At 55.4% G+C, this 11,265-nt stretch overlaps 1 protein-coding gene across 1 annotated transcript in view; it reads left to right on the forward strand.

Moving 5' to 3' along the window:
* Positions 1-9,856, forward strand: part of ric1 (RIC1 homolog, RAB6A GEF complex partner 1) — a 20,044-nt gene extending 10,188 nt beyond the window's left edge. The window contains 24 exon segments of the mRNA XM_047044750.1: positions 715-822; positions 1,709-1,851; positions 1,989-2,125; positions 2,270-2,361; positions 2,951-3,039; positions 3,505-3,649; positions 4,025-4,073; positions 4,236-4,400; positions 4,633-4,719; positions 4,722-4,847; positions 4,937-4,975; positions 5,087-5,197; positions 5,445-5,534; positions 5,692-5,852; positions 5,946-6,084; positions 6,276-6,392; positions 6,533-7,252; positions 7,436-7,594; positions 7,733-7,869; positions 8,030-8,322; positions 8,480-8,677; positions 8,873-9,050; positions 9,140-9,328; positions 9,414-9,856. Coding sequence (XP_046900706.1) covers positions 715-822; positions 1,709-1,851; positions 1,989-2,125; positions 2,270-2,361; positions 2,951-3,039; positions 3,505-3,649; positions 4,025-4,073; positions 4,236-4,400; positions 4,633-4,719; positions 4,722-4,847; positions 4,937-4,975; positions 5,087-5,197; positions 5,445-5,534; positions 5,692-5,852; positions 5,946-6,084; positions 6,276-6,392; positions 6,533-7,252; positions 7,436-7,594; positions 7,733-7,869; positions 8,030-8,322; positions 8,480-8,677; positions 8,873-9,050; positions 9,140-9,328; positions 9,414-9,723 — 3,982 coding nt within the window. The 3' untranslated portion in view covers positions 9,724-9,856.
* The last annotated feature ends 1,409 nt before the right edge of the window (positions 9,857-11,265 follow it).

Here is an 11,265-nt window from a genome sequence, read left to right on the forward strand (position 1 = left end):
ACACACACACACTTAACAATAAAAGTGAAAAGGATCAAGTTGGAAGGTCAGTTATGTGACCCTTCGCCCTGCTGCTCTCCTCAGTACTGTGGGCAGGCTAGCCAGAAACACACACACAGACACACAGAAGTGGAGATGCACATGCAGACAGACACACAGGAAAGGCTGCCATGTGACTCCTCTGGTATGACCACAAAGTCACATCAATCCCAGTGTCAGCGCTCAGCACATTAACATTTAACACACCCGTCTCATGTAACCCACAGGTGTGTGTGTGTGTCTGTGTTTCTTTCTAATACGGACAGCGGTTAGGCGTCATTCAATCTGCTCAAAATCTTAATGTGTGTGTGTGTGTGTGTGTGCACTGCCTTTTCTCGCCTGCCTGTGTCTCTGCACGTATGCATGTGCAGAGGCAACAATACACTATACTGTACTGAAGAATGGGTCTATAAACAGATAAACATATCTGAAAGAGGCCTGCTGACCCTGACTCTCTCTCTCTCTCTCTCTCTCTCTCGCTCTCTCTTTCTCTCTCTCTTTCTGTCTCTCTGTCTGTCTCTCTCTCTCTCTCTCTCTCTCTCTCTCTGTCTCTCTGTCTGTCACACACACTCACAGCTCCAACAGGAAGTCTGGCCACGTTACACTCTACTTTGCCAAATCAGTTGCTGAATTCTGCTTGAATAGCCCGTTTAACGTGCGTGTGTGTGCTCACAGAGGAAGTCCCCGTGTCAAGGTCACCCCAGGCTACAAGGAGGAGCAGTGTGCCCCAGCACTCAGTCTGGAGATGAAGAAACCTCTGGATCTAGAGGCTCCCATCACCAGGTAGACTACACACACACACACACACACACCCACACACGGAAACACACACACGGACACACACACACACGGACACATGCTTTCCTCTCCCCCAGCTGAGAAGCAGGCAGGAGATGAGAGGCTCTCCTGCAGGCTCCTCCTCCCCCGTCTTCCTGTCTCTCTGACATTTCTCTTTGCTCTCGTCTGTCTTGAGAGAGGCAGTTGGTACTGTCAGCTTGTCCCTTTCAGAGCTCCTGTCCACCCCTCCCTCCATTGTCAATCTCTCTTTCTCTTCCCCACTCTTCCTTTTACTCTGTCACAATCCTTCGCTCTCTTTCTCTCTTCATTCTCATGCCCTGTCATCTTCCTGCTGTCTTGTCTGTCATCTCCCTCATCTCTCTCTGCTTTCAGCCATGCCACTGAGCAGCATGTTCATGAGAATGAGCAGGCTGTAGGGATGCAGTTGGTGTAGAGCTGCTGTTACCGTAGGAGCCGAGTGGAGCACATTTAGGGGGCTCTAGAAACGGCCAAGACTAGGACTAGGACCAGAGCCATGACTAGGACCAGAGCCAGAGCCATGACTAGAACCAGGACTAGGACTGCCCCCCCAGACCTTCCTCTCAGCTGGGCCTGAATGACAATGGTCTGCTTTTACATCTCAGTGATAGTTCTCACACACACACACACACACACACACACACACACACACACACACACACACACAGAGCAACAGACAGCGTGTTTGTTTTGTCACATATCTGTGGAGACGTTGAGGCTTGGCACTGCTGGCTGGCTGTTCTCACAGCTGGCTGCTTCTCTGCACACACACACTTTACAATGAACACACACTCCGAATGACCACCAAAATACACAAATCCTGTCAAATGTCTAACCCCCCCCCCCCCCCCAGTCTGCAGTCTCTCCAGGAGGACCTGCTGGTGTCCACGGAGGACGGCTATCTCCACATCCTGCACTGGGACGGGGTCTCCAATGGCAGGAAGGCCATCAACCTCTGTACGGTGCCCTTCTCCCTGGACCTGCAGTCTGCCAGAGGTATGGCTGTGGGTGTGGGTGTGTGTGCCTGTCTGTCTCTCTGTCTGTCTGTCTCTCTGTCTGTCTGACGATCTCTCTCTGTTAGATTTGAGCATGTGCTTTGTCCCCCGTGTGTGTGTGTGTGTGTGTGTGAGCAGGTGGTCCTTCTCTGGACCTGGAGGGGGCCTACATCAGAGACATGGAGTACTGTGTGACTCTGGACGGCTTTGCGGTGGTGCTGGACGACGGGAGGCTAGGCTTCATCACCTCACTGGCCAGCACCATCACTGCTGATGTGAGGACACACACACACACCAGTACACACACACCATTTTTGGGGGGGAATGTACAGAGACATTTGAGGGCCTCCGAGCGAGGGAGAGAGGCCGTGAGGAGGAGCGGAGGGTGTGACTGGTGTGCTCTGTGCCGTGGGTCCCAGCAGCTGCAGGGCGTGTGGGCGGCAGATGTGACTGATGGGATGTGTGTGGCCGTCAACAACAAGTACAGACTCATGGCCTTTGGCTGCACCAGGTACGTTTGGGGGTGTGTGTGTGTGTGGGGGGGGGGGGGGGGCGCCTTCTTGCACATCTGGTATGTGAGTTAGAAAGCGTGTGTGTGTTTGTTTGTGTGACTGGTGTGTGTGCTTGCCAGACTGATCTCAGGGACTTGTGCATTTTGACATTTTGTCCTCTCACCTCTCTCGCCCCTTTCTTGGTTCCTTTCTCTTTCACTCTGTGTCATAGTTTTATTAGCTGTCGTATTCACGCATACACACACACACGCACACACAAAAAGACACGCTTATCTTGTGTCTGAATATCAGTTTACCTGCTCAATTCATTTACCTATTAATATTCGTATGCAGCAGATAGCTGGCTTAATCCTGTGTGTGTGTGTGGTAGAGATGGCAACCAAACAGAGACAGAAGCCTGATTGACAGATGAGAAACCTGACTCTTCTCTCGCTCTCTCTGTCTGTCTCTCGCTCTCTCTCTCTCGCGCTCTCTCTCTCTCTCTCTCTCTCTCTCTCTCTCTCTCTCTCTCTCTCTCTCTCTCTCTCTCTCTCTCTCTCTCTCTCTCTCCCTCTCTTTCTCTCTCTGTCTCTCTCTCTCTCTCGTTAGTGGGTCCGTGTTAGTGTACATGATTGACACCACTACAGGATCCATGCAACTGTCTCACAAGCTGGAGCTCACTGCCAAACACTACCCAGGTAGGAGACACTGCCCCCTGTAGGTCACCGCCTACATCTAAGACGTACTTCATTCTTGAACAAAAACATCACAGAGATCGCGGACAGACAGCAACAGCGGGTGAAGCTGTCCCCCCAGTGAGTCAGTGTAACACTTTGACTGATGTTCCTCTCAGACTGTGGGACACTTCTGACACCCGGTGGCTAGGGGTTGTATAACGGCAAATATCAACAGAGATTTTGCGTTAAGTTTTCATTTGTTCTGATGCTCAGTCCAAATTTTAACGTCGATTTTTTTGAATTAAGCAAACAAGTTTTGATAATATTTCTGATAACTTCCCGCAGTGAAGCTTTGCTATGTCATAATTTGGATCTTCAACCAGTCTCTCCCTAGATATGTTGATGTTTTGTGGATTGATTGTGCATTATATTCCTATTATATGAAGAACTATTGATTTGATGATTGACATTTTCTAACTTGTTTAGACTCGTACAACAAGACTGGCGCGGTCAAATTGATCCGCTGGTCACCTGACTGCAGCGTAGTCATGGTGACCTGGGAGTGTGGCGGCCTGTCACTGTGGAGCGTGTTTGGAGCTCACCTGATCTGTACTCTGGGGGAGGACTTCACGTGAGGAGACACACACACACTGAGACACAGAGACACACACACACAGAAACATACACACACACTGACACACACACAGAAACACACACACACACTGACACACACAGAGACAGACACACAGAGACACACACACACAGACACACACAGACACACACACACAGACACACACACACAAAAACACACACAGACACACACACACAAAAACACACACACACACACTGACACACACACAGAGACAGACACACACATAGACACACAGACACACGCACACACACACAGACACACACACACACACGCACACAGACACACACAGACACATGCACACACACAGAGACACACACAGACACTCACCCTCTCCATCCTCACTATCATCTGCAGGTATCAATCAGACGGAACAAAGAAAGACCCTATTAAGATCAGCTCTATGGTGAGAACACGCACACACACTCACACACCCTCACCCTTGCAGCTAAGGACACGCTTCAGTGATTGACACGTTCCCTCGTCACTGTGTGTGCTCTGACGGCCTAGCCTAGTGTTTGTTTTTTTGACCGTGACTCTCTGCCTGGTGTTGGTTCTCTGTCTGCAGAGCTGGGGGGCAGAGGGCTACCACCTGTGGGTGATCCCTACCAGGGGGGCGGGGCCTGGGGAGGGGGAGGGGGAGGAGATGTCTGCGGCCCCGCCCCCCTCCCAGCAGGCAGGCATCCTGCAGTTCCCCTTCATCAAGAGCGCCCTGACTGTTAACCCCTGCACGGTGAGCCCCCCACACACACACACACACACACACACACACACACAGTCTCAAGAGCGAGCTTAGGAACAGGATACTGTGTACACACACCACCCATACATGTTTACACACACGTTTACACACACGCCTGCCTACCCGGAGCAAAGCGGCCTACCGCTATGCACACACACTCGACGAGTGTGTAAACAGTTGATACGGGCGCTTTATTCTGCCTCCCGTCCCCGATCCCACGTAGAGCAACCAGGAGCATGTGCTGCTGCACGGAGAAGACCGCCTCCTCCTGACCTGCGGTGACCCCACGCCGGCTGCCAGCGCCTCCGAGCACGCCCCCCCCGCCGCCCCCCGCCCCCGCAGGACAGCAGCCCCCCGCACCAGCCCGCCCCCGCCCCCTCATCGCTCTCTCAGGGACTCAGCACTTTACTGGGACACAAGCACTGGCATGTGGTCCAGGTGAGGAGGCTGGCCAACACACACACACACACACACACACTCAAAGTGAGTGAACCACCCACCCAACCCTGTGTGTTCTCCTCCTGCAGATCCACAGCACATACCTGGAGAGCAACTGGCCCATCCGGGTGAGTGAGGTCCCTGTCACCTGCCTGTCTGTTAACATGTCCCTGTGCCTGACAGTCTGCTAACCTGTGTGTGTGTGTGTGTGTGTGTGTTAACCCTCTGGGGGTCTCCAGTTTGCAGCGATAGACACGGCGGGCCAGTGCATGGCGGTGGCAGGGAGGCGGGGCTTTGCACATTACTCCCTCCACACCAGGAAGTGGAAGCTGTTTGGAAACATCACTCAGGTACCACCTGGCTCTCTGAGGGAGGGAGGGAGGGAGGGAGACTGGGAGGGAGGGAGAGAGGGAGAGAGGGAGGGAGGGAGACTGGGAGAAAAAGTGTGCGTGTGTACCAAGGTTAACCTGTATGTGTTTATTTGTGTACCAAGGTTAACCTATATGTGTTTATTTGTGTACCAACGTTAACCTGTATGTGTGTATTTGTGTACCAAGGTTCACTCGTGTGTGTGTGTGTGTGTGTGTGTGTGTACAGGAGCAGAGCATGACGGTGACTGGAGGGCTGTCCTGGTGGAAGGACTTTCTTGTTGTTGCCTGTTACAACTTCATCGACCGGCAGGAGGAGGTCAGTCCCAGAGAGATCCAGCTCTCCTGCATGTCTGAGAGGCTCCGTTTCACAGTCTGGAAGCTCACCAGAAATGTGCTGTTGGCCTTCATGAATTGACCAGAAGAGAGTTGTGTATCAGTGTATTGATGACCCCCCCCCCCCTCCCCCCTCCCAGTTGAGACTGTACCTGCGGTCGTCTAACCTGGACAACGCCTTCGCCTCCACCACCAAGCTGCAGTGTGACTCTCTGCTGCTCAACGTGTTCCGGGACATGGTGATCCTCTTCAGAGCCGACTGCTGCATCTGCCTGTACAGGCTGGAGAGGAGGCAGGACGGGTAGGACACACACACACACACACACACTAAGGGACGCGCACACACACACAAGAGCACGCACACACATGAACCTCTCCCCCCCCCACTGTCCAGTCCTAACCTGTGGGCCAGTGTGGAGCTCCTGCAGGAGGTGTCCATGACGCGCTACATCCCTCACCCTGCCCTGGTGGTGTCTGTCACCCTCACCTCAGTACGCACCGAGACCGGCATCTCTCTCAAGGCCCCCCAGCAGGTACACACACACACACACACACACACACACTCTCTGTCTCTCTCTCTCTGTCTCTCTCTCTCTCTCCGTCTGTCTCTCTCTCTCTGTCTGTCTCTCTCTCTCTCACACTCACCCACACACAGTACTGATCTCCCTGTGCCCCCCCCCCCCCCCCCCCCCCCCCCCCCCCCCCCCCCCCCCCCCCCCCCCAGGCTGGCATGGCTGAGAGCATCATGTTGAACCTGGCCGGCCAGCTCATCATGTTGCAGAGGGACCGGTCTGGACCCCAGGTACGAGACAAGGAGACCCCCCCCAACCATGAGAAGCTGGTGAGTCCTGGGAATGAGGGGAGGGGGGTGAGGGAGTAATCCATGGACGGAGCGAGGGAGGGAGGGAGGGATGGGGTGAGTCGACGTCCCCTCTCCTGTCACTGTGTGGTTCTGACCCCCGTCGTCTCCTCCCGGCCCAGCTCCCGTTTTGCCCCCCCGTGGTCCTGGCCCAGTGCGTGGAGAACGTGTGGACCACGTGCCGCAGCAACCGCAAGAAGCGCCACCTGCTGGAGGCGCTGTGGCTGTCGTGCGGCGAGGCGGGCATGAAGGTGTGGCTCCCGCTGTTCCCGCGCGACCACCGCAAGCCGCACTCGTTCCTGTCGCGGCGCATCATGCTGCCGTTCCACATCAACATCTACCCGCTGGCCGTGCTGTTCGAGGACGCCCTCGTCCTGGGCGCCAGCAACGAGACGGTGCCGTACGACGGGCCGCGGGGCCGGCGGGCCCCTCCGGAGGCGCTGTTCCCCTACTGCACGGTGGAGCGCACCTCCCAGATCTACCTGCACCACATCCTGAGGCAGCTGCTGGTGAGGAACCTGGGCGAGCAGGCCCTGCTGCTGGCCCAGTCCTGCGCCGCGCTGCCCTACTTCCCCCACGTCATGGAGCTCATGGTCCACGTGGTGCTGGAGGAGGAGGCCACGTCGCGGGAGCCCATCCCCGACCCCCTGCTGCCCACCGTGGCCAAGTTCATCACCGAGTTCCCCCTCTTCCTCCAGACCATCGTGCACTGCGCCCGCAAGACCGAGTACGCGCTCTGGAACTACCTGTTTGCCGCCGTCGGCAACCCCAAAGACCTGTTTGAGGAGTGTTTGATGACACAGGACCTCGACACGGCCGCCTCCTATCTCATCATCCTGCAGGTGGGCAATGACACGGTCTCTTACCTGGGTGTTGGGTGTCCGTAGGTGGGTCAACCTGCCCCCAGGTTCCTCCCCAGGACACACACACACTGCTGTAGTTGTGTCCAGGCTCGAGCTGTGTTGTGGCAGTGGGAGAAGCTGTGGTGGTCGACACTGGGCCGTAACCTTGTGGTGTGTCTGCAGAACATGGAGGTTCCTGCCGTGAGCCGGCAGCACGCCACGCTGCTCTTCAACACGGCGCTGGAGCACGGCAAGTGGGACCTCTGCCGTCACATGATCCGCTTCCTCAAGGCCATTGGTTCAGGGGAGATGGAGACCCCGCCCCCGACGCCCACCACTCAGGTGAGTGGGTGAGGTGTCCAGTCAGCATGGCTGTGTAGGGTGGCTTGTCATTTGTTTTGCCCTCCGCTAACATTCTTGTTCAATGGGACCTCAACCGTCTGTAGCCTTTGGCCATCATTACTGTGTGTGTGTCTCCAGGAGCCCAGCTCGACAGGAGGGTTTGAGTTCTTTCGTAACCGCAGCATCAGTCTGTCTCAGTCAGCTGACGGCCTCGCCGCAGTCAAGTTCAGCCTGCAGAAGACCTACAGCATGCCCTCAGGACCCTGCGCTAAGGGGTGAGACACACACACTAACACACACACACACACAATCATTGTGGTAGAGCACTGAAATAAAGGCCTAGAGTAAGAAAATGCCACCCCCCATCCCCTCTCTTCTCCCCCCCTCTTCTCCTCCTCCTCTCTTCCCCCCTCCTCTCCTCCTCCCTTTCTCCAGGACTGATAGGTGGAGCAAGGAAGAGAGTGCAGAGAACATGTACATAGACATGATGTTGTGGCGCCACGCCCGCCACCTGCTGGAGCAGGTGCGCCTCAAGGACCTGGGCTGCTTCTCCGCCCAGCTGGGCTTCGAGCTGATTGGCTGGCTGTGCCGCGAGCGCACGCGCGTGGCCCGCGTCGACGACTTTGTCACGGCCCTCAAGCGCCTGCACAGGGACTTCCTGTGGCCGTTCCCCGTCATCCCGGCGTGCTCTCTGAGCTCGCCGCTCAAGAACGGACGCTGCCGTGGGGGTGAGGAGGGCAGAGAGGGGGTGGAGGAGGGCAGAGAGGGGGTGGAGGAGGGCAGAGAGGGGGTGGAGGAGGGCAGAGAGGGGGTGGAGGAGGGATGGTAGAGAGAGACGTGTCATCCTCAGACTCTCTAAACGGTCTGTGTGTGTGATCCTTCCAGTCCTGAGCTCGCGCCTGCTGAAGTCCCAGTCGGCCGACAGCCTGGTGAACAGTGACATGGACACGGCGCCCCCACAGTCGGCGCGGCGCAACCACGCCTGGCTGGACGCCATGGGGGCGGAGCCTAAGGAGACGGACTCCAGTTCCTCCCACAGCCCCCAGACACACGAGGCCTTCCTCTCGCCGCTCATCGGTAAAGGTGAGCGTGTTCCCTCCTCGCCCTCCACACCTGTCAACAGGCAGCCAGCACAGCAGCCAGCACAGCAGCCAGCAAACATGCTCACGAACCAGTCAGTCAGCAGCCCTCTCAATCTCACTCACTTCTGTTTCTGTACTCTGTCTCTCTGTGTCTCTGTCTTTCTCTCTGTCTCTCTCTCTGTCTCTCTCTCTCCAGCGGAGGATTGCAGTATCGGCTCTGCTACAGACCTGACAGAGACCAGCTCAGTGGTGGATGGGGATTGGACGATGGTGGACGAGAACCTGACGTCCCTGTGCCTCAGCCAGGCGGAGCTGGAACACATCTCCATGGAGCTGGCCAATAAGGGCCCTCACAAGTCGCAGGTGCAGCTCAGGTAAGAGCTGTGTGTGTTCACTGAGGGTTGGGGGCGGGACTGAGGGAAGTGTGTGCTAGAAAGTTCTCACTCGTGTCCCTGTCCGGCAGGTACCTCCTGCATGTCTTCATGGAGGCGGGGTGTCTGGAGTGGTGCGTTGTAATTGGTCTGATCCTACGCGAAGCCAGCGTGATCAAGCAGGTGATTGGCTTCCTGGACAGTCCTGAGGTTCCTGCCGAGACGGTCCAGGGAGTCCGCAGTGGTCTGCTGGCCGTAGACGCCTGGGCCTCCACTGACTGGTCAGTCTGTCTCCCATCTCCCCCTCGTTACCGTCCCAGATTCATGTGTGGAGGTGTTGACTAAACATGCCCCCCCCCCCTGCAGCCTGGGCTACAAGCCCTTCCTCAGCCTGATCCGGCCCCAGCTACAGCAGCTGATGGAGGTGGTGGTGGAGCAGGTGCAGCCGGAGGTCTTCCAGCCCGCCAACCCCTCCAAGCTGGGGGCGGAAGGGGGGACCCCGACCCCCCGGGCGGCAGAGGACAGCCTGAGTCGGGGGGGGGCCTCTGGCCTGGGCATGGCCCTCACCTCCATGGACCCCCCCGGAGCCTTCCCCAGACCAGCCGAGGACAGGCCCCTGGAGGAGCAGGTGGAGCAGGTTAACGAGGAGGGGGCCTATGACTGCACCCTGTCCTGACCTTTGTGACCGGGGTAGGGGGGAGTCAGGGGTCACTGGTGGAGAGACATGGGGGAATTGACAAGGACACCTCCAATTGGCTTTTGGGGTTTGGCTTACTGACAGGAAAATTGACTGCAGATCAATTTTGTGGTGAATGAATGCAGAGATTGCGTGTGCGTGTCTGAGTTCTTCTTCTGTGGTTCTTCAGGGCAGTATTATCCACTTGTAAGACGTCTGGCTGTCTGATTTCCACAGACCGACAGCTGGATGGGACAGTCTTACCCACACATGAGAGAGGTCGAGAGAGAGAAGAAAGTGGTCTCATATATTTTCATACCTCATATTGAACAACAGTTTTAGGATATTTTGGGATAGGTTTGTCATGTCCTGGTGTTCTTTCGAAAAGCCTTCATCCTTGACCAGTTAACCCCCCCCCCCCCCCCACCCAGCACACCAGGCTGTCAGCTCTGACAGCCCTGTCCCATTTTAGCACAGTGTGTGTTCAGCAGCAGTATATGAATAGGGTTGTCAAGACGATACCAAAACATTGGTGCATAAAACACAACAATGACAAAGGCGCGTGTCTGCGGAGTCAGACTCCAGACCCCACGAGGTATGGTTTATGATTCCCGTTTCCCCGGCTACCATGTCGCCGTGGGTCAGTGGAAACCATTTTTAGTCTCCACTACAGGAGGACTACAAACATGGTGCCCTCTGCAAGTCCATCAGTATTAAATTGTGCAATTTTGAAATGTAGTTTTATCATGTATTTTCTCTTTCTATGGTTTTAGCCTTTGTTTTTAAATGAACAAAAGAAAGGACTTTTCTCAGACTTGATTCTCCATTTGGTTGTTTTATCAAGCTGTCACTTTTTCATGTTTTGGACCAAAATGTATTGAGTGTATTGAATCAGGACTCAGAGCTGAGTGAAGCTTTTGTTATTGTTTTGCTCTTTCTCTGATTTGCGGTCATTGTAGAGATGACATTGTCAGGTTAGAAACATACTCTTTTTGGCCCTGACCAAACACCGTCAATCAATCAAACTGATATTCAGCTTGATTGATTGATGGATGGATCACCTAGCTTTAATATTGCTCGTGTCCTGCCAGTCCAGAGTTTCTCTCAGCAAATGCATGGGTCAGCAGTGCCCAGTCAGCAGTGCCCAGGCAGGGCCTCACAGCAGACGGCAGCAACTACAGAACCACATAACCAAAGACTCCCGGAGCAGCGACCGCCTCTGGTTCTCTAGTTGTCTAGTCAGAGGGTGGAGAGTCTGGGCGGTCGGGAGCACTTCTTTGTGACACGGAAAGGACCGGAGGTTTCAGCCAGGCGCCCTGCTAGGTGAGGAGGAGCAGCCGTGCACCTCAGCCTGTCCTGTAGGACCGCCTCATGAGCGCTGGCTTACAAGCAGCCATTTTGTCTTCTGTGTGTTCCTGTCTGACATTTGGAAGTGTGGGACTATCTTCTCTATCACTATTCACCTGTCCTAGATCACCCCCTGAGAGTTAGTGGTTTGGGGCCGGGGTGGTTTAGGACGAACTTCCTCCGATCATGTCAGTA

The sequence above is a fragment of the Hypomesus transpacificus genome, chromosome 22 (genome assembly GCF_021917145.1).
Source record: "Hypomesus transpacificus isolate Combined female chromosome 22, fHypTra1, whole genome shotgun sequence".
Classification (NCBI taxonomy): domain Eukaryota; kingdom Metazoa; phylum Chordata; class Actinopteri; order Osmeriformes; family Osmeridae; genus Hypomesus; species Hypomesus transpacificus.